We start from the raw sequence: 23,196 nt of genomic DNA, 5'->3' as shown, positions 1-23,196 counted from the left end.
TGATGATTTCTCCTTAAAACATTTTAATGCAGCTGATACATATATTTTTTTGAGATTTTTGATCCACATTTAGTCAAAAATACTTCACTTTTAATATAGTTTTATGTTTTTTCTCCATAAATGATAAGTGTAAAAACTGAATAATAAACTTTCTGAGCTCTCTGAAAGCTTTATTAAGGATTAATATTGTTGTTTATCTGTGACTGATGTCGTATTCGTTAATGATTTGTTGTGCATTAATTAGGTAGGGAGCCTAATTATGAGAGGAAACTGTGAAAAAGTCTAAATATGAACAGTATGCGAGGGGTTAACACTGACCTTTTGATGCATGCATGTGTTCAGGATGTTTTCAAGTCAATCTCAGTTGAGCAGAACTCAGAAAGGTTATCATTAGTTGAGAATAGGGAGGAAGAGAGGATGATTAAGCGAAGAGGCATCCAGTGTAGAGAAGAGAATAGACACAGATTTCCTAAGAATAACCCAGGGACCCATTTCACTGAGCTTTTGGGACCTCATCGTCTGAATAGCAGCGCTCTGCACATATGCTATCGATCTGCAGGCTTAAGGGACTTTTAGAGGAGCGGCAGGTTTAGGTAGCGTAAAAACTGTGACCCTTAACCTTTGCATGGGATTGCACTGGGTTTTTTAACAAGCACCAGGTGTAACAAGCTCCGTCGTGGTTTCAGGGGGGGGAAACATGTTAGACCTCCACCCTAAAACCAGACAATTCACACGATGACATGGAGGTAAGAGAATGCACTTGCAAAAGATTAAATAGCAGTGTGACTATTTATAGTTGTTATGATGGATATGAAACCAAATGTTGTGAAAGCAAAACAATTGAAATGATGGAAAGATATGTTTTAGCCAAGATCTAGGAAACAATCCTTTTTGGGGAACATGTTACTTGGTGTTCAGAGCATCTATCAAACTAAAATATTAATAATAAAGTCCTATTATAGCTCTTGCAAAAGCATCATTACCAAGCAGTGAGCTCTGTTTTCATGCAAGGACCATCTTATCTTAATATTTTGACAATAACCAAAATACCACCAGAGATTTTCCTTGAAGTGCTTTTAAAGTGTTTATCTTCTACAACAACAATGAGACCGGCTTGTTAAACGTAATAAATCTACATTTTGGTAGCTATGTTTATGCATCAGTTCGTTTTATAGTGTATGTGTGACGTTTAAAATTGCCGTATTCATGATAGATGCTTGCTATAAATGGCTTTTGCTTCAGGAATGTTTTATATCAGGCAGAAAATATATATTTATTGTACATTTCTGGCATTTACTTAAAATTTCAATGCAGCACAGCAGTGACAGTAGATTACTGCACTACATAAGATCTCAAAGGTAAAGGTGGAGTTCAGGTGGGATTACTATGCATTTCCTTAGAGGTATATAAAAAGCAAGATTTCAGTTTTAGGGTGTGTTTTCCCCCCCGTAACACCCGGCAGCCGTCGCTTCTGTACATAGAGCCAGCAAACGTACCCACAATGCATCATAATGTGTACATTAACAAGAAAAACGTGCCAGGTGTGTTTGTGCGTGTGTGTGTGTGTGTGTGGGGGGGGGGTAGGGAGGGAGGGGGGTGACTTGTTAAAATAACACAAGATGTGGAGTTCCCTAATGATACACGTGTGCATGTTCAGACAATTGGTACCAGTTGGTGTTAAAGATGTGCGGCTATTTCACACATTTTTTACCATGTGATTTAAAAAAAAAAAAAAAAATTTAAGGATGGAGTTAAAAGTTACATCTTTATTTTGCACACCGCAGCTTTTACATGAAGATGTTCTGAAGTCCTTCATTCTTGTGTTTCTACTTAAAACTGAAGCTTGAGGTTGTTACAGTAATCGGCTACATCTATGACATCATAACTTAACCCTTCGTAGGTCTACTCAAATGTTTATGTCATGATCTATTGAACCCATTTAACTTTTTTTGGGGAATCTTTACCACTTGTATGAGGTATGTGATGCACAGACAGACCATCAGATTGTGTTATGGTTGCTATAGATACAGGTTGTTCTATGGTTGCTATAGATACAGGTTGTTCTATGGTTTCTATAGATTCAGGTTGTTCTATGGTTGCTATAGATACAGGTTGTTCTATGGTTGCTATAAATACAGGTTGTTCTATGGTTGCTATAGATACAGGTTGTTCTATGGTTGCTATAGATACAGGTTGTGCTTTAGTGTATAAACGAAGAATAACAAAAAATCACTGCTGACATCAGAGATCCTGCTGGAGACATTTTTGAAGTTGAGTTTCTTTTTTTTTATCTTGTACACGAACAGAATGAGTCTCTAACATGTTTTTAAAATATAGTTTAGAACAAATTAAGGATCAATGAGGAAGAAAAATCCTAGTTTTATGTTGTTACGGCCTCAAAATGGTAGGAAAAGCAAATACATAATTTTTTAAACAGCGCTTTCTTGGTGTGACCTACAAAGAGTTAAACATACGCACATCCAAATTTGGGTTTATATTTAGAATAATTTCAATAAAAGACAGAAATGAAGCAACCATGCATGTCAAATAAATCTGATTAATTTTGTCCGTCATATTGAGCGATGTTTCCCAGACGCAGGTTAATATTAGTCAGGGTTTTCTAACAGGCGAATTGGTGTAATTTAGTTTTCTGTGGATAGATAATAACATGAAAAAGGCTTCAAATTGGATCTTTTTGCTGTCATAATGCTCTGATTAAAGATTTATGTTGAAGTGTGTCAGCAGGTTTGTTAGAGATTAGAAAAAATAGATAAAAATGCCCAAAAGATTAACTTTTTATGTCATTCTTAAGCTGTTTTTGATCTTATCTAAAAATCTATATATCACATATTATATCATAACATTTTCTTTTAATCAGTTTTATTCCCCCTATCCCAGACTTCTCCTGTAAACCCAATCACATGTGCTCCCAATTACCTAACTGTTACAGAAACACAAATAAGCATTAATGGACATAATAATGGTCTTGACCTCCTTTACTTCTACGGTTCAACTTTCCCGCTCTGAAATCACTTCAAACCATTTTAGGTGTGTGTTTTAACAGCTACAAGGAACCAAGTCCAGATGCGACAGATGAGATGGTGGGAGAGAGAGAGAGAGAGGAGAGAGGAGAGAGAGAGTTCGGGGAAGGGAGGAGGCACGAGGTTGAGGGGGCTAAACGAAGGAGAGGAAAAGGGAGGATGAAGGGTGAAGGAGAAGGGGGAGAATGGTGGACGAATAAAACGAGAACATAAATCTCTCTGGTGTGAGGTGATGAATTCTGACAGCAGGTCAACCTGTCATGCCCACAACCACCATTTGACCTTTGAGACCTAAAAACGGTCTCTAACTTCAAGCTGTTACGCTCTCTTAGCGTCAAACGCCTCCGTCAGAACCGAAGAGTCATATCGTGTGACTTTTGGGGAAACGATCATTTTATACGACTGTGCACAATCCCATCATAAAAACTGTACATTCTGCATAATGTTGGAATATTTACTCAATTATTTTACATTACCTGCATGAGCATCAATAGTTTTTTGTATATTATTTCATGATGTATTGCACATAAAAGGTTTCATTCAATAAAATGATGCACTTTTAAATCAGCTAGTCATTTTTTAAGATTTCTGTGATTCTATTTTTTAAACAAATGTCTTTATGATGCATTATTAATCCTCAATGTGAGCATCCTAGTTTCTGAAAAATATCATTTTTTTGCATTATGCATATTTTAGCAGCCGGTTACAAACCATAATTTTCATTTTAGAGGGTTTCATATTTACATTTCATTCAGGAGGTATAATATACATCCTCTTCCTCTGTAATTGTCAGCCTGACTTTGTTTAAACCTCCTATGTATATGAAACCGTATAATCTTGCTGTCACAAGCTGTTATCTTGAACGAGAGTCAGCGACACCTGATGGCTCCGCGCTGCCTCTTTAATCATTATCTAACGTCTCACCTCTGCTCCGCTGACGGGGGCAGTGAGGGGAAACGTCGGAAGCCAAAATGATGGTGTAATTGAGACCGGATCCCCCTCTATTAGCTCAAATTCTTGAGGAAATGCCAGACACCAGTGAGCGTGAGGGTCACCACATACCTGTGGCTGTGGTGAGGACTGTTTTCAAGGGGATTTTACTGATTATCCACAAATCTAGATCTCAGGAGGATTTCCAACCACTGTGGAGTGTCTGCTGGCTCAGAGCTTAACGAGGACGGACAAGACAATTCAGCCACATACAACTGTGAAACACGCAAAAATATAAAAAATGATCAGTGGGGGTAAAATATGGTAAGGATTCATTCATGATCCAGATTTAACATGTCATCTAAAGTGTTTGATTCTTGGATTTTGGAGCAATTGATGTGAAAGCTTCCACGAAAATGATGACAAATAGCACAAATTTTAGTCTCTTCAGCAGGATGTCATAAATGTCTGTGTCTTGTTTGGAGCCAGTGAGCAAGGCACCGAACCTCTTGCTCTGCATTTACTGTAAATCTTTCCAAATGGTCCTCTAAATTAAACAACACTGAATTAGATTAACTAAATGTTGACGTTGCTTTCTGCTATTTTCTTTTCTTTCCAACAACATTCACTGTGTAAAATAACCCATTACATTACAAAAAAAATATTAACTTTTGTGGATTTGCATGTTTTCTCTTATGTATTTTAGATGTTCTTGCTATTTATGTGTCAATTTACATACTTTATACAATTTATACATCCTATCAAATATCCAATTTTATATATAATTTAACAACAATGTCTATATGTTGTACATTTATATTTTTAAGTCCTGTTTTGCTATCATGACCCACACGTGGAATAACAAATCAAGCAGATTTTTCACAGTTTTAAAGCCTCTAACTTCATAAATTCTCATATTTTTAAAATCACAACCCCCCTCCAAAAAACCTCTTGTTTCCCCAAGCTTACTCACCTCTTTGCTTCTGCGTGACGCCGGACCCCATCCTAATCACCTCACATAGCAAGGATATCACAATGGCAAAGAGTTGCAAATGCATCTGGGCTGCTGGCAAGCGCCCGCTTCAGCGCCAGGCTGCGGACATCTGCAAGGACTCCAGGTGAGGCAGGTTGGAGATTTAGTTCCACAGCGAGGGACAAAAAAGAGACAAGAAAGGGGGAAAGGAGAAAAAAAAAGACAAGGGGGGCTCGTGAGATGAAGGGATGGATGGAGATGCGGCGGACAAGATAATCTTTGCAGGCCCAAAGCAGCGATAAAAATGATGAGTGTTGAGGTGAGAGAAGAAGAAGAGAAGAGACAGAGGAGAAAAATCCTCCACTCCTTTGTCCTATTTCACGCAGACGATTTAAGGCAAAGATGAGGAGACAGGCGGCCATAAACAAGAAAGAGAAGAGCACAGGAGAGTCGCACAGAGCTCGGAGGTGAGGAGAGCAGAGAGTCTCCTCTGCTTCCCCAGACTGGCAGCTTGGAGGGAAAACTCACCATTTAACTACCACTGTCAAATTTGCGATAAACGAGCTCCACTTATCCCGTAGCCATCTTTAACCCTTTATAGGGTGCGCTCTCAGGGCCTAAGTGGTTCCATATTTCCAGCATGATCTTTAGCCCCCTCCTCCTGGCTCTATCTATTGTTGTTCAGCCTCTTCTTTTTTATTATCCCTTGTTTATTTTTTGTATTTACTGGACAGCTTTGTTTTCTGTGGCAGTCCTATTAAATGTGGGTAAACTTAATTTGACCACCCTGAAAGGAAGAAAAACAGCTGGAGAGCAGCATAGTTGAGAGTTCAAAATTTCATTATGGCCCCAACATGTTTTTGCAATTGATTTGTTGTGCCTGTTAAGGGTAAGAAGTCAGGTACGAAGTCTGCAATTTATAAGTCTGAGATGAAGAGGTTGAGTTAAAGACAGGATTAGTTTTGCAGTTATTTGGTATTACGTGTAGTTTCAGATGTAAGGGAAAAATCCACCTAAACCCTCCTTTTTTTGGGCCAGTTACTGCAAAGAGAAAGTGGATATCGGATGAATCATCTCTTCCTTTTTCCTCAAATGCACACACGCGCTGTCTGTCTCCAGGCGTCAGTGATTTGTTGACCTATTTGATTACTGCTGAAATATATACAAGATGCATAAAATGAAAGATACTTCTACTTACAATCCATTAAAAAAAGGGAAAAAAAGCGCTTGTCTTTATTGAGTTTACGTCTCCCCTGGGTGTTGTGAAGATTTTTGGTAGATATATTTCATAACGTGTAGAAGAGCTTTACCTCATTGTTCGTTTGTTTGTTAGACAACATGCATACGGTGGCAGAGGTGGGACATATAGAGCTAGTGACGGTTGACCACAGCATAGTAAATCTTAATGAATAGCAGGTGTATATGTGTAAATACAGATGTTCGGTGCTTCAACCTACACACATATAAATCATAACTGGATTCCAAAACTCATGTTAGCTTCAATTTTAATGTTTGTACTCAAGACCAGATTGTTGTTTTTAATTATATATATTAGATATTACAACCTAGAATAGCTGTAATATGCAGCTACCTTTCTATTCAGTTCTCTATTCCATATACATTGCTTATTCTTTTCCACCTAAACAGTCTAGAAGAAGTAGTGCTTATTGTCAATCAGTAATTATTGTATGTATTCTTGTATGTCTGCAGGGTTTGGAAGGTTACTTTGGAAATATAATAGATTACAGATAGATAACAGATAGATACAGACTAGTTACTCTATTTAAAATGTAATAAGTAATGTAACTATTTCAATTATTTAATCAAAGTAATGTAACTTGTAATGCATGTTTTTGCAGCTGTTAGGGTAAGTGTTCCCTTTAAGCACCAAAATCTAAGTTCAGGTGTTTTTCATGGATACTGACATGATTTATAAGGGAGATAATTTCTTATAAAGCATTTATCTCTCATTTGAAAATGTATTCATGAGTTCATGTAGATTTTGGAATATAAAATAAAGATATTTGATGAATAAAGTGGGTTTAATTAGTACTGTGACACCATTTAAGCCCATGTGTGCTCCAAATAAGCCCAGGTCATGATTTATTTACTAAATATAAAAAAATATTGATTTCAAAGAATTAAAAACAGCAATATATGTATTCAGTAACATGTTAAATATTAAACAATGAGGAAAAAACCCTCCTGAGTAAAATCTTAAAGGTCTGACTTCAGAAATCATCAACATTTTCATCAGTAACTGTAATTTAATGACACATTTTTTCATCAGTAACTGTAACAGATTACAGTTACATTTATATTATAATTAAATAATGCAATGCTGTTACATGCAACTAGTTAATCACAAACACTATATGTATTTATTTGCACAATGGGGAGCAGGATAGCATTCACATTATACAGAGCTGCTTCCCTGTAGTGGAGTAAATATGTTGTATGTTACGTGTTAAGAATGAAGCTAATAGATTATTTGAATATTAATTTTTCTTTTTAACGTCCATGATGTCTTGCTGCTTTTTTCCCCCATTCGGGTCAAAATTGATCGTTTTTAACCCTCAGATGTTCCCACAGATGTCCAAAAAATATTCATGACATATTCAGCAATATTATATGTTATATATCATTGTGGCATTAACTCACTCTGCATCAGCTCTGCTATCTCTGCATTGTGAAATCCAGTTTACAGTCCTGCTTTAAACATTCTCACTTTCTTAAAACATCCTGCATACAATACTAGAAACATCCACATGTGTAAGCTGCACCTGAACTTTTTCTACACAATACAGAAAAAATATGGAGCATGCACAATCATAAACATCTGCATGAGGAACACGCTCTTATCTTCCATACTGTAGATGTGTGAATGACCCTAGACAGTCGAACATTGGTTGGGAAATACAATAAACCTTGCTTTCCATCCTGCATCTCTACAGGCTCAAGTATTCTGGCAATAATCTCACTCTTACACACTCTGACCACAGATAGCATCACCTATATGACACAGAAAAAAGCTATTTTAAGGAAAAACTGGATAAACTACTGTGGTGGTAACTGCTTTTTTCTGACTCTTGGTCAAAAGTCAAACAGAAATATGCGAAATGGCAACAACCTCACACCGCATTACGCAGTGGTGGCAGGTAATGACTTCACATTACGTGTCAGTACCATGGAAACAATGCCAATGGAAAAGTTTGAAGTTTCATCATTAGGATTCCTTTGCTGTGGTAGACACATGAACGGCCTGGTTCAACAGCATCATGCAGTGGTTGCGTCTGCGTCTGCGTCCACGTCACATAAACGTCACAAGAACAATTCTGACATTCCCTTTATTCTCAGTTGAAGATGCAACATTTTAAGATACTTTCAGCGTTTAAATGCATTTTAATAACATTTCTAGAGAGAAACATGCATGTTATTTTCATTATCTTCATTTGCTAAATGTAGGCAATATGATATTTAGTCTGTAAACTATTACATAGATATGTGTTTCAGGTCTTTCTATTGTTGCTATGGTGGTTGCTATGGACGCTTCTATCACTAAAACCACATAGTTACATGTTGTTTGAATTATTTTCCTTGTGTTGTATAGTTAACTGAGCTGTTATGTTATTCATGTTATGTTATGTAACTGTTTGATGATGTTCGTTCAAAAAAAAAAAAACGTTTTTAAAGCGCTGCAGGGATTAATTGAATCTGAAATCCAGTAGTTTCACTGATTTCTTGAAGCGATGCAGTTCTGGACTTGCAATAACTTAGGCGTCACTGTGCAGAATCCCCTAGACTTTTTTATTTAACAAGCCTGAATATTTTAACACAGTTTATTACATTCCTGAGGGAGCTAAACAAACATGTGGATGCCATAACGACAAAAAATAAAGATCTCTAATTGCTTTTTGAGGGGTTGCATAACTCCCGCCGACAGTGAACACAACTCGAAACAAGTCATCTCTACAACATCAGAGGGGTCAAACTAATTTTCATTCAAGGGTCACATACAGCCCAATTTGATCTCATGTGGGTCAGACCATAAAAAGATGGAGGGAAGGAAGGAGGGAAAAAGGGAAGGAAAAGAAGACAGGAAGGAAAGAATGAAAGAAAGAAAGACAGGGAGGAAGGACAGAAGGTAGGAAGGAAGGAATGAAAGAAAGAAGCAAGAAAGGAAGGATAGAAAGGAATGAAGGAAGGAAGGAAGGAAGAAAGGAAAGAAAGAAGCAAGGAAGGAAGGATAGATGGAAGGAAAAGAAGGAAGAAAGGAAAGAAGGAAGGAAGGAAGGAAGGAAGAAAAGAAGGAAAGAAGGAAGGAAGGAAGGGAGGGAGGGAGGGAGGGAGTAAGGAAGGAAGGAAGAACAGATGGAATGAAGGAACAAAGGAACGAAGGAAGGACAGATGGAATGAAAGAAGGAACAAAGAAAATAAAGAAGGAAGGAAAGAAGCAAGGACAGATGGAATGAAAGAAGGAAAGAAGTAAGTAAGTAAGGAAGGAAGGAAAAAAAGAGTGTGGGCTGGACTGGACCCCTCGGCGGGCCGATTCTGGCCCGCGGGCCGCATGGTTGACACCCCTGAGATAAACTATCCTAGATAACCTGACATGAGATAGATGCAATATGACGTGTGTTTTCAGCTGAAGTAGATTAATATACTTAGTAAAGAGAGATTTCTTTATAACCATAATCACAACCCTACTGTGAAAACAAGAAGAAACACAAGTATGCAGGCTAATTTGTAGTTCTATGATGCATCTCTAATGGGAATTGTAGTTTTATGCCCGCTAATTGATGCCCAACATTGCACACATGACAGCGTAGGGTAAAGCTCTTGTTCCTATATGTCTGCAGCCCCTCCAGTTGCTCAATAATAAGCCGTCAACCATGCACCAGCGTCATGGGTTCAGAGGTCAACATTTCAAAGCAGGAGCCTCGTATCATCTTCAGGTTGAAACCTCTCCAAACCAAATCCATTCGGTTTTTTAGTTCCTACGAGAAAGTTTTAATCTTCACATTTCACGGTCACGGCTTTGCCCAGGCATCGCTTCACAGAACATTTTTTGAAATCCAACAACAGGCTTCTTATTTTTTGATTTTATTGCATGTACTTGTGGAAATAGTGACAAAAAAATCCTTCAAGGTAAAAACTGTTTGACTTGGCCCAATTTTAATGCATTAAGATTCATTTTCTGGGACACACCATCGTCTACTTTACCGGAAAAAACTGGCTCGCCTTGTTCTTGCCAGTGCGGAGGAATCGGGCATTTGTTCCATTTATTTATAAAGATATTGCACAAAAAGCCGACCACCCCCCCCTCCTTTCATCACCCTCCTTCCTTAAATCTCTCAGCATTGCTTTGTTGGAACGTCGGTAGCCATTGTACCAGCTCGCAGACACGGCTCGCCCTGCAGGTGCCAAAAATTCATACAGAGTTAGGAAGATCTGCTTTCTGTTACTGTGCCCCACATGCTTGGTATTTGCTTCTTTTTTTTTAAACCTTCAAGTTGACCTCATTAATACCGCTGAGTCAGTTTCAAGGGTTTTATTGTTTTTTTTTTAATTGACTGTAATTGAGATTGCTTTTATAATCTTTTAATTTGTTTTATTTATTTGTCTAATTGACAATTCCTGCACTTTAACCTTTTAAGCATTGTTAATTTTACCTTGTTTTTTAATTGTTGTAACCATTTCTACTTCCTTTATTGCAACCTTTTCGCTTTCTTTGGTGATTTTAATTGTGTCTGCTCTCATTGTATGTCTGTACTTTACAACATTGTACAAATAAATAATGTTTTTTCCCACCACAATGTGTTTTATGAGGATTTAAATAAAATAAAAATGATAATGGTGATGATGATGTATGTTTTTTAAAGCCCTAATAAGAGAATCCCTTTTGGAAGATGGTGAAACGTGCTTTCACCACCAGATGGTACTGCGGCTATCTTGAAATAATGTTTAGTGAAATATGAAAAATAAACATCATCATTTCTAACTAAACTGTTTATAAAAGGAGAAGAGAAATTATGTTTAAGAGATGAAGACAGTCTGCTATGTGACACATCACAAAGCTTTAATTTACAACATTTACATCTACTATTTACTTCTAAATGCTGAATTTATTCCAAGTATTCTAAAAGAAAAAGAAACTTTGTTATAACTGATAAACTAAACATCATATACACTCACTGAATGAAGATTATGAACATAAAATGCACATTTCTCACTAGAAATGCTATCAAAATGCATTTTAATGCAGAAACTATCTTAAGATATAACGTTTTCCACTGAGAATAAAGGGAAAGTAATCCGTTTGTTTTGTTATATCTTGACAGTCATGTGATGTGGAAACACATATTTCCATTAGTTAAGGTTGTCAAAAGTCTGCTGACTACAGATCAGCTCTCACAGCATCAGTGACATCATTTCTTTAGTATTTGGAAATTGCAAACTGGCCCTTTATCACCTTATTGTGTTGATGAACTTTACCAACAACCTATTAAATATGGGCTGGGATGATAATGAGATTTCAGGGGTGTCTGTGACCACAAGGCCATCCCCTAAAATTCCTGTTGATACTGTTAAAGTAATGCATGAATAAAGGAATCAATGCATTTATGCTGCATCTACACTGCATACAGTGATAGGCATTAGGGGTTAGGCAATATGATGATTTTGATGATATTAAACTGTCTAAAATCTATGAGCAGTATTACATTTATACGATTGCATAAAAGCACTTTGGGTAAGATTTGGTTAATATATAGAATAATTCATTTAAACTTATGAAACAATTAAGCATCATAATGAAATAACGATGACCTAATAGACATGACTTCACTCACAGTTTGTATATACAGTCACCACGGTAACAGGACAGAATGTAAAAGTAATAATAATGACAGTGTGGTTATTATCTACACCTTATCCTACATTAAAAATACACTATATCTACAGATATGCAAATATATTTCGTTTTAAAAGTTTAACTGTCAGTGTCCACTCTCAGTGTTTGTGCATTGGAGGTTTCAAGTTTCCACATCACGCTTGTTTAAGTTGCATATTGGACCACAACTGGTTTCTAAAGTAGCTGCGATGTCACAGATCATGCTCGTAGGCTCGCCCCTTTAATTCAGATTTTCAATGAGCAGAAACAAACGTCCCACTTTCAGCAGATTAATGTGAAAACAAGCCTTCAAGTGTTAAACTCTGCACATACATCATTCTGCAAAATGAGGCTCAAACATCCAGTTATAGGAACAAGATGCAAGAAAACAGAGGAACTTTAACTTAAACCTTCGTGTCGTCCTCCCGTCTGTTTTGACTGTTCCTTCTTTCCTTCCTTCCTTCCTTCCTTCCGTCTGTCCTTCCTCCCTCCTTCTCTCTTGCTTTCCTCCCTCCCTCCCTCCCTCCCTCCTTCCTTCCTTTCATATTTCTTTCCTTCCTTCCTTCTTTCCCTCTTCCCTTCCTCCCTCCCTCTCTCCTTCCTTCCTCCCTCCTTCTCTCTTTCTTTCCTTCCTTCCTTCCTCCCTCCCTCCCTCCCTCCCTCCTTTCCTTCCTTCCTTCCATCCTTGACTCGGGGACAACAGGAGGGTTAACCAAGACTTTTAAGACACTCAACACAACCAAAGTTTTATGCTTTCGTTGCTTGGACTGGATATTGTTTTGCAAAGAGAGGAAAATCAAATGAAATATGTTGGGGAACATTTTCCCAATAGGTTTCCTCGTTGTCTTATTACATCGATAAAAATGTCATGTGGCGGCATTACGTTTTCTTGCAACATGTATTCCCCTTTATTGAAGATTAGTAGCATATAAAGTTACTTCCTAGGAGACAGAGTTGGTTAAATTATTTATACAGCTGAAAAAAGAAAGCAAACATTTTCGTTAAAACGTCGATGTTAATTGTAGGATTAAAGTATTTCCTTTCAACTAAAAAACAATCTAACCAGATCACTGTTTTTGCCTCAGATGTGGACAAGTTTTATAAAACGTAACATAAATAAAAATGCTCTTTCTGTTTAAATACATGCACGTATATCTCAGCGTATTAGCTCCATAGGCCAGAAGCGCACACCATGTGGTCGCAGTGTTGTGGCTTTTTTAGACTTTGACTCACAACCTTCGTTGCATGTTATCCTCTCTTGTTTGTCCCGTCTCTCTCCTCCAGCCCTCTTTTTTTTATTCAGAGCGACTTTAATGTTCAATGTCACGTCTGTATTTAGACTAATTTTCTTTCTAAACTCAAACTGATTTACCGACTGACTCACATCACCCGTCATTACCAGATCAAAAGATGCTGTTTTTTTTTTTACTGGAGTTTCTCCTCCACTGTAGAAAGTGAAATGGCTTTGAAAAGGGTTTCTTTATGTGGCAACGTTGGAAGTTTCTTTGTTGTAACTTCTTCATAATTTTTATATAAATCCCAGAGGACTCTTGCAAAAAGTTTAAATATTTCTCCGAGACTCATTTAACCTTTGTGTCGTTCTCCAGGGTCAAATTTACCCCGTCTGTCTTAACTGTTCCTTCTTTCCTCCCTTTCGTCTGTCCTCCCTCCCTCCTTCTCTCTTTCCCCCCTTCCTTCTTTCCTTCCTTCCTCTCTTCCTCTTTCCCTTTCTAACTCCCTCCTTCCTTCTTTCCTCCCTCCCTCTTATCTTCCTTCTTTCTGTCCTTCTTTCCTCCGTCCTTCCTTCCTTCCTTCCTCCCTTCCTTTTTTCCTTTCATTCCTTCCTCCCTCCTTCCTTCTCTCTTTCTTTCCTCCCCCTCCCTTCCTTCTTTCCTCTGTCCTTCTTTCCTACCTTTCGTCTGTCCTCCCTCCCTCCTTCTCTCTTTCTTTCCTTCATCTCTCTTTCCTCCCTTCCTTCTTTCCTTCCTCCATCCCTTTTTTCCTTCCTTCTGTCCTTCTTTCCTTCCCTCCTTCCTTCCTTTCCTTCTTCCCTTCCTTCTTTCCTCCCTCCTTCTCTCTTTCCTTCCTCCAGCCTACCTTCCTCCCTTCCTCTTTCCTCTGTCCTTCTTACCTTTTTTCCTCTCTTCCTCTTTCTCTTTCTCCCTCCCTCCTTCCTTCTTTCCTCCCTCCCTCTTACCTTCGTTCTTTCTTTCCTTCTTTCCTCCGTCCTTCCTTTTTCCTTCCTCCCTTCCTTCTTTCCTTCCTCCCTCCCTCCTTCTCTCTTTCTTTCCTCCCCCCACCTTCCTCTTTCCTCTGTTCTTCTTTCCTCCCTCCCTACTACCTACCTTCTCTCCTTTCCTTTCCTTTCCTCCCTCCCTTCCTCCCTCCTTTCCTTCATTCCTCCTTTCCTTCCTTCTTCCTCCCTTCCTTCCTTGACTCGAGGACAACAGGAGTGTTAAAGACAGATTTACTCGTCAGAAGCCCTGCTGAACTTGGAATATCCCTCGATGAAGCTTTAAAAGTGCAGCATGCTCGCATGCTTTAGGTGTTTCATGTACACCGCTGCTGAACGACAACCTCATGTCTCTGAAACAGGAGTCCCCCCCCCCCCCCCCCCCTCCCCTCCTCTTGGTAGTCAGGGTGGTCTGACGCTTTAGAGCGAGCCCATAAATGAAAGGTCAAAGGTTTGATCTGTGCAGCAGCTAATGGATCCATCTCTGAAGTGCCTTTGAGCAGGACACTAAATCCTGCCGCTGCTGCTTGTAAGCTGATCGGGATAAGAGTGCCATTTAAAAGCCTTAAAATGAAAGTGATTAGCTGGTTTGCAGGTACACTAAATTGTTAAACATACACATTTCTTTGCCAGAACCACTACAGCCTTAAGAGAATAAACTCTAACATGTAAGATTTGTCCTGTTTATCTGCAAAAAAAAGGTATTTTTGTTATATATAAACTTCCAGTTAACCCTTAAATACTGTTCATATTCTGCACCCTCACAGTATGATGTGGGTCCATTTTGACCATAAAAAGTGTCTAAACCTAATTTTGCACCACAGATGTGTTTAGAAAGCATCAATAGTCAACCTGACTGATCAATAAATGTGATTAAACCTTGATTAATATCTCAGAGAGCACTCATTTATGGTGAAACAGCTGCTATCTCACAATATCATGTCCTATTTTACCTAAGACATGAAAATATAACATAGCATAATGATTGAAATGTTAATTTATATTGAAAGTGAAACTAACAAGAACTTTATGGAGCTGTGGGGTTTATTGTATAACCATTAGAGCCATCAGTCATTCTATTCATTTCACTAAAACACATGTCAATGGATACAGAGATAATTTGACCCAGAACAGCCTCAATGGATAAACATTTGTAGCATCTATACAAAAGTATATTGGGCCACTTTAGGGAAATTTCATAGTAAAATACATTTGGGATGTTTTTACAAGCTGTCAAAATGTCAAAACGGGTCAAATTGGACGTAAACAGTATATAAGGGTTAAAGTATGGAGATGAAAAACACCCATATAGCAGTTTTAAGGTTTTATGTCTCTGCTGTTTTTGTTTTCTTTATCAGGAGTAAAGGCTGTTGTGAAATCAACAGAAAGTCAGATTATTAATGCTGTTCTTTAATCTTTTGAATGCTGAAGTTATATGAATTGCAAACAGACCTTAAAACTTCTATTAGTTTACGACCGGCTTTATCCAAGCACACACCTTTAATGGCAGTGCTCTTAATGTTAATCATGTAAAGACTTTAACCTTTGTGTCGCCCTCCCGGGTCAAATTGACCCCGTCTGTTTTGACTGTTCTTTCTTTCCTCCCTTCCTCTTTTCCTTTCTCCCTCCCTCCTACCTTCCTTCCTTCGTTCGTTCGTTCTTTCGTTCTTTCGTCCGTCCTTCCATCCTTCCTGCCTTGCCTACCTCCCTTCCTTCTTTCATTTCCTTCCTTCTTCCTCCCTTCCATCCTTCCTTCCTCCTTCCTTTCCTCCCTTCCATCCCTCCTTCCTCCCTCCTTTCTTCCTCCCTTCCATCCTTCCTTCCTCCTTCCTTTCCTCCCTTCCATCCATCCTTCCTTCCTTCCTTTCTTCCTCCCTTCCATCCATCCTTCCTTCCTTCCTTTCTTCCTCCCTTTCATCCATCCTTCCTCCCTCCTTCCTTCTTCCTCCCTTCCATCCTTTCTCCCTCCCTCCTTTCCTTCCTTCTTCATCCCTTCCATCCTTCCTTCCTCCCTCCTTTCCTTCCTTCTTCCTCCCTTCCATCCTTCCTTCCTCCCTCCTTTCATTCCTTCTCCCTCCCTTCCATCCTTCCTTCCTCCCTCCTTTCCTTCCTTCTTCCTCTCTCCCTTCCTTGACTCGAGGACAACAGGAGGGTTAAAACTGTTATGTTGCTCCTTTTGGAATATAAAGATGGAAGAAATGGTAAAAAACTAAAGTTGTGAGTCTGCAAAAAAAGAAAAGAGAAGACTTGTTTTTCTTAAGCTCCAACAGAGATGACTCTATTGAGATACAAGGTTTTAATTTGTTTCCCTCCCCACACATTTAGGAATAATGGGATCCCTCTAGTGACTGTCAGGCTGCCACATTAAGCCTGGTTGTAATTTTTATTTTGATGTTTTGCGGCCACAGCCTTTTTACGGGGTTGGACAGAGTAAACTGTGGCCTGTGGTGAAATTAGAACAAGAGAGGCATTAAGTAAGGAGATCTCTTATTGGTATCTGGAGCTCGCTGCTTCTGTCTGCTGCTGCTGCTGCTGACGGGAAGCTCGGCTCCGTTTAGAGAGCCGGCTGTTCTGAATATGTTGAAGAAGAACAACGTCGAGCCAGTGAAATTCCACTTTGATTCACAGCACAAGTTTCTCGTTGAGACGCCAAACACATTATGTTCACCAAATGGCCACTTTAGGACAAGTTGTAAACACAATACTGACATATTATTACCTCATAATAGGGTAAATGTCCTAGCAGTGGTTTCCTTCCTTCCTTCCTTCCTTCCTTCCTTCCTTCCTTCCTTCCTTCCTTCCTTCCTTCCTTCCTTCCTTCCTTCCTTCCTCCCTCCCTTCCTTTAATCTAGCTAAATTAATCTGACAAATGTAAATCCAATAAGATAAAATAAGATAAGATAAGCTAGGATAAACTAAGCTATTCCTGTATTAGTCCCACGATGGGGAACTTGACATCATTGCAGCAGCAAAGTGATATATTCACTCTTCTTCCAGCTCTGTTTTTTGATTTCAACTAACCCAAGGAAGATTCATCAAATCATGAACTATTACTTAACTATTATGAACTCATCTTACAATAAGAATTATAATTATTTTCCAGAACCAATACAACCTTTAACAAAAAAATACCCTCAGAATATTTGTCCAATTTCTCTGTATAAAAATGATGGTACTATTACTAATTGTAGTATAGAACAGGGGTGTTAAACGTAAGGCCCGTGGGCCAGAACCGGCCTGCTAAGGATCCAATCTGGTCCACTGGAAAACTTTGAAAAGTATGAAAATTACAGAAAAGTTGCTTTTCTTGCTCAGTTTTGCTCAACATTCACAGTCAGTCAAGGCCTATGATCTTCCTGTGGATGTTAAACTTTATATAATTGACTTAATTTTTCTATATATATCATACATTATTTATAGGTTATTAACTCATGGTTTTACTGATCTGGCCCACTTGAGATCATATTGAGCTGTATCAGTTTCATACTCACTCTACTCATAGCTCTGCGACTTCCTTATTTTCTCTGTGTCGCTTCAGTATTTTAAACAGAGGGCCCAAAAACATGGAATTTACTACCCTCATAGTTTGTGAATTTATCCACACAACAATTAAAAAGAGCCTTGAAATCTATTTTATTATCCAACCAGTATTGTCCTTCTAGTCTGAGTCCAGTGAATGTTTTTTCATATTCATATGTTGGGCTAAGTGACTGCTATTCTTTGGTTATTTTACTATTTGTATTTGACATTGTTTTTATTGGATGTTTTTAGTTTGACAATGATAATGTTCTGTATACCTGCATGAACTCTTGTATTGTAATTAAGTGTTTGTGATCCATGTTTGTTTGGAGAACGTCATTCTGTAAGCCCCTCGAGGTTTTTTGGAAATTCTCCTTCACATCTCATTCTGTACTCATCATTACTGTGTGTGTGTGTGTGTGTGTTTTTTAATATGTGTAAAGTTAGGTGTTTTCCACTGATGTCTGTACAGTAGTTATGAGGTATTAGATTAAAGATTCATGCATTTAAATAATTAAGATAAGACTTTTGTTGGTCTCTGAGGGATAAATTAAGTGTTGCAGCAACATAAGAAACAGACACAGATAAAGCAAAGTTATACAAAGAGTCATAAAAAAAACCCTGAAGGAGTTTTATCTACTCATTTACCCACAAATCACAAATAGTGGGAAGAGACTGTGTGTACAGCTATACTTCCTTAACCCTCCTGTTGTCCTCGAGTCAAGGAAGGAAGGGAGGAAGAAGGAAGTAAGGGAGGGAGGAAGAAGGAAGGAAAGGAGGGAGGAAGGAAGGAAGGAAGGGAGGAAGAAGGAAGGAAAGGAGGGAGGGAGGAAGGAAGGGAGGAAGAAGGAAGGAAAGGAGGGAGGACGGAAGGAAGGAAAGTTGGGAGGAAGTAAGGAAGGGAAGAAGAAGGAAGGAAAGGAGGGAGGGAGGAAGGAAGGAAAGAAGGGAGGGAGGGAGGAAGAAGGAAGGAAAGGAGGGAGGAAGTAAGGAAGGGAGGAAGAAGGAAGGAAAGGAGGGAGGGAGGAAGGAAGGAAAGGAGGGAGGGAGGAAGTAAGGAAGGGAGGAAGAAGGAAGGAAAGGAGGGAGGGAGGAAGGAAGAAAGGAAGGAAGGGAGGGAGGAAGAAGGAAGGAAAGGAGGGGGGAAGTAAGGAAAGGGAGGAAGAAGGAAGGAAAGGAGGGAGGGAGGAAGGAAGGAAGGAAGGAAGGGAGGTAGGAAGAAGGAAGGAAAGGAGGGAAGGAAGGAAGGAATGAAAGGAGGGAGGAAGGAAGGGAGGAAAGGAAAGAAATAAGGGATGAAGGAAAGGAAGGAAGGACGATGGAAAGAAGGAAGGAGGGAGGGAGAAAGGAAAAGAGGAAGGGAGGAGGGAAGGAAAGAAGGACCGAGGAAAGAAGGAAGGGAGGAAGGTAGGACAGAAGGAAGGAAGAAAGGCAGACGGAGGAAGGTAAGGAGGAAAGAGAAAAAGAGGGATGGAAGAAGGAAAGAAGGGAGGAAAGAAGGAACAGTCAAAACAGACGGGGTCAATTTAACCCGGGAGAACGACACAAAGGTTAAATTATAAAGCTACCTCTCTCCTTTCGTCCTTTCTTCAACATTAAAAGACCAAAATTCAAAATGTTACATGCTTGTTCTTGTTCTTGGTAGGCAACTGCTGAGAATCTCCCCCCATCATTTGAAATAACAGGAATGTCATTTGATAATGGAAAAAATATGTTTTATAGAGGAGAGAACTGCAAAAAAAAACAAAACATATAAACAACTCACTGAAGTATGCAGAGTTCGAGGGAATTAGAGTCCAAAAAACAATTAGGTGAACGACCATAAAAGCTGCCCCCCCAAAAAAAGGACAAATAGTATTTTGATCTGAGTAACAGAAATGCTTTATTGCACGCACTTCCTGAGTTTAAATGTTAAAGGAATGCTACAAATGTTAAGTTAAAAAGAAAATGCCATCAAGGAAATAACAGAGTCCAAACATTGCTGTTCCTCATAGGTGCTGTTTAACCTTCGTGTCCCTGTCTGTTTTGACTGTTCCTTCTTCCCTCCCTTCCTTCCTTCCGTCTGTCCTTCTTCCCTCCCTCCTTCTCTCTTTCTTTCCTTCCTCTCTCTTTCCTCCCTTCCTTCTGTCCTTTCCTTCCTCTCTTCCTTCTTTACTCCCTCCCTCCTTCCTTTCCTTCCTCTCTTCCTTCTTTCCTCCCTCCCTCCTTCTCTCTTTCTTTCCTCCCCCCTAGCTTCCTTCCTTTCCTCTTTCCTTCCTCCCTTCCTCTTTTTCTTTCTGCCACCCCCTCCCTCCTTCTCTCTTTCTTTCCTCCATCCTTTTTTTCTTCCTTTCTTCTTCCTTCTCCTTCCTTCCTTCCTCTTTTTCTTTTCTCCCACCCTCCCTCCTTCTCTCTTTATTTCCTCCCTGCTTCCTTCCTTCTCCTCCCTTCCTTCCTCCCTCCTTTCCTTCCTTCGTCCTCCCTTCCTTCCTTCCTTCCTTCCTTCCTTCCTTCCTTCCTTCCTTCCTCTTTTAATTCCTTCTTCCTCCCTTCCTTCCTTCCTCCCTCTTTCTTTCCTTCTTCCTTTCTTCCATCCTTCCTCCCTCCCTTCCTTCCTTCTTCCTTCCTTCCTTCCTTGACTAGAGGACAACAGGAGGGTTAAACCAAAAAAATGACGAGTGGACAAACTCCTGAACATTTATCATTTCAATTAGATGCATTTCAACACATTAAAGCCTCTAATCAGCAGCGACTGAATACAAAATTACTTAACGGTTAATTTGCACTGCAGCATGTCTCAGGACACTTTTTTTTTTTTTTTAAATCTCAACAATGTGTTAACAACTCAGTCTATCGTGGATCTTGTATCAATTCATCATCGTGTTGAAAGCTAAAAGGTTCACCACAACAGAGAGTGCACAGACTCCTCCATCATAGTAACTGCAGCAGGTTATTAAAATGCCAAGCTGCTGTTTCTTTATTGACTGACAGACCTTTATTTAGCCTGCAGACACAGACATAACCAACTGCTGACAGACTCCCACTAAACACATTGTTAGCACACACTTAACTTCACAGATACACACAGTTGGCGGGGGATTTGGTCATGGGGGTTGGAGAGTTAAAGCATTTCCTTTGCTGGAGTTGGTATTTCACCAGCAGTCAGCCACCACTGTTTTCACTGCAGGGGCCCGTAGACGCATTTTTTATTAAGAAAGCTTCATTTTTTTCCCCCTCTGTGCACTAATGTGCATTTTTGCTGCATGTGTGGCAGCTTATATACAAACAATGATCCTGTGCAATACTCTTGACTGCTGCTTTTATTTATGCAATACACTCCTACTATGTCTTTTTTTTAAGCTGCATGTGTGTCTTGTTTTTATTGTCTTTAAAGCACAAATGGAGTAGCACCTGTAATCTCATTATATGTCAAATATAATGACAATAAAGCTTTCTATTCTATTCTGTTCTATTTTTGCATCGGAGCTGACGATCTTAACATTTATCATATATGTTCATTTAAGCCATTACATGAACTTTGAGACCTTTTCTACGGCTTAATATTATAAGAAGTCTTGTAACCCAAATACACACACCGGAACTGATATGCACTTTAATATTTTATGTATTTTAAGAATGATTTTATGGAGTTTATGTGTGTGGTGTTTATGTAATTTCTGTCTATTGTATGTCTGTTATTGGTGAGCCAAAGACAATTTTCCACCATTGTGGACAATAAAGTTTTATTGCATTGCATTGTATTGTATTGTATTGTATTGTATTGTATTGTATTGTATTGTATTGTATTGTATTGTAATGTATTGTATTGTATTGTACTGTATTGTAATGTATTGTATTGTATTGTATTGTACTGTATTGTATTCTAAAATAAACAACACTCCTCGTGCCCTGATGAGTAAATAGTTACAATTTATAGCTAAATCAGGTTAGACAGGAAGTGAAAGGGCTTTCACACCAGTGACTGTGGAGTGGTAGATGGGCCAATTGGACTTTAGTTTAAATATCCCTCTTTTTTTTAAAACCTTTTTTTAATTTATGTATATTTATACACACGTCATACATACACACCAGGGGCACAATATGTTAACAGAAACAAAAAGTCCCAAAAACATGCTAGAAAACAAACAAATAACAAACAAACCATCAAATAAAACAAAACAGTGACAACACAACATCTGGAGTTCATTAAGAGTTCATTAAGATTTTTAAATAATAAAAAGCCCAAATTCAAAACCAAGATCATAATCATAACTCCTTAAGACAAGAAAATAAAAGCCTCCACAATTCAACAAAAATCTCTCTGTGACCATATTTCTCATACGTCAGTTTCTCCAAAGGCAAGAAGTTTGTTAAGTGGTCTATAAACATCTTCAAACTAGGATGTGATTCACTTTTACAGAGAGAGAGTAAGATATCATTATTAAAAGTCTGCATTTTTATATGATCTATATGAAAACCAGGCATGTCGTTCAATAAATAAAAACAGGGACTTAAATCAAACTGTAATTCTAATATTGATTTGGTCAAAACATGTTTTATAGTGAGTCACAGTACCAAAATAAGTGCATAAATATTCCTCTGCTAGGATATTCATTGGTTTCCCTTCACATCCATCTCCTAGAATTTGTTTTGCCTAATACATTTGCAGGAAACGTTACGTCACGAATGATATTTAGTGCATTATATTTTTCCTGTGCTGTAAGTGCTACTTGTTTGTGCCGAAAGGTTTGCATCCTGAGTCTATGGTTAAATTTTGGCAACACAATCACTTTTAACTAACTGATGGCTAGGTCTTGGTTAAATGTTAACTAGGGCTGGGCAATATAATGATACTATATCGATATCGTCTTAGAATTTGGATATGTATTTAATCCATTTAACTTTTTTGGGGCAATTTTACCACTTGTATGAGGTATGTGATGCACAGACAGACCATCAGATTGTATTATGGTTGCTATAGATACAGGTTGTTCTATGGTTGCTATAGATACAGGTTGTTCTATGGTTGCTATCGATACAGGTTGTTCTATGGTTGCTATCGATACAGGTTGTTCTATTGTTGCTATAGATACAGGTTGTTCTATGGTTGCTATAGATACAGGTTGTTCTATGGTTGCTATAGATACAGGTTGTGCTTTAGTGTATAAACAAAGAATAACACAAATCACTGCTGACATCAGAGATCCTGCTGGAGACATTTATGAAGTTGAGTTTTTATTTTTTTCATCTTGTACACGAACAGAATGAGTCTCTAACATGTTTTAAAAATATAGTTTTGAACAAATGAGGTCTGTAGAGGTCTGTAAAATATCATATTTAGGGTCAATGAGGAGAAAAAAATCCATGTTTTATGTTGTCATGGCCTCAAAGAGGAAGGAAAAGCAAAGACATTATTTTTAAATAGCACTTTCCTGGTGTGACATACAAAGGGTTAAGTATTGTCTTTTCCTGGTTTTAAATGCTGCATTACTGTAAAATAATGTACTTTTCTGAACTTACCACACTGTTTTAGCTCTTCTGTTATTTACCTTTACTCACTTAGTCATTATATTCAAATCACTGAAGATTATTTATAAAAAAATCTCATTGTGTAGATATTTTGTGAAAGCAT

The 23,196-nt window shown here is 38.4% G+C and overlaps 1 protein-coding gene across 1 annotated transcript in view; it reads right to left on the bottom strand.

Annotated features, from left to right (window-relative positions):
* Positions 1-5,029, bottom strand: part of rspo4 (R-spondin 4) — a 47,089-nt gene extending 42,060 nt beyond the window's left edge. Inside the window, exon 1 of the mRNA XM_062414606.1 lies at positions 4,945-5,029. Coding sequence (XP_062270590.1) covers positions 4,945-5,029 — 85 coding nt within the window. The remainder of the gene's footprint in view (positions 1-4,944) is intronic.
* Between the last annotated feature and the right edge of the window lie 18,167 nt (positions 5,030-23,196).

This window comes from Scomber scombrus, chromosome 3 (genome assembly GCF_963691925.1).
Source record: "Scomber scombrus chromosome 3, fScoSco1.1, whole genome shotgun sequence".
In the NCBI taxonomy this organism is placed as follows: domain Eukaryota; kingdom Metazoa; phylum Chordata; class Actinopteri; order Scombriformes; family Scombridae; genus Scomber; species Scomber scombrus.
The sequence above is the reverse complement of the archived record's forward strand: the minus strand, read 5'-3'. Positions and strand labels throughout refer to the sequence as shown.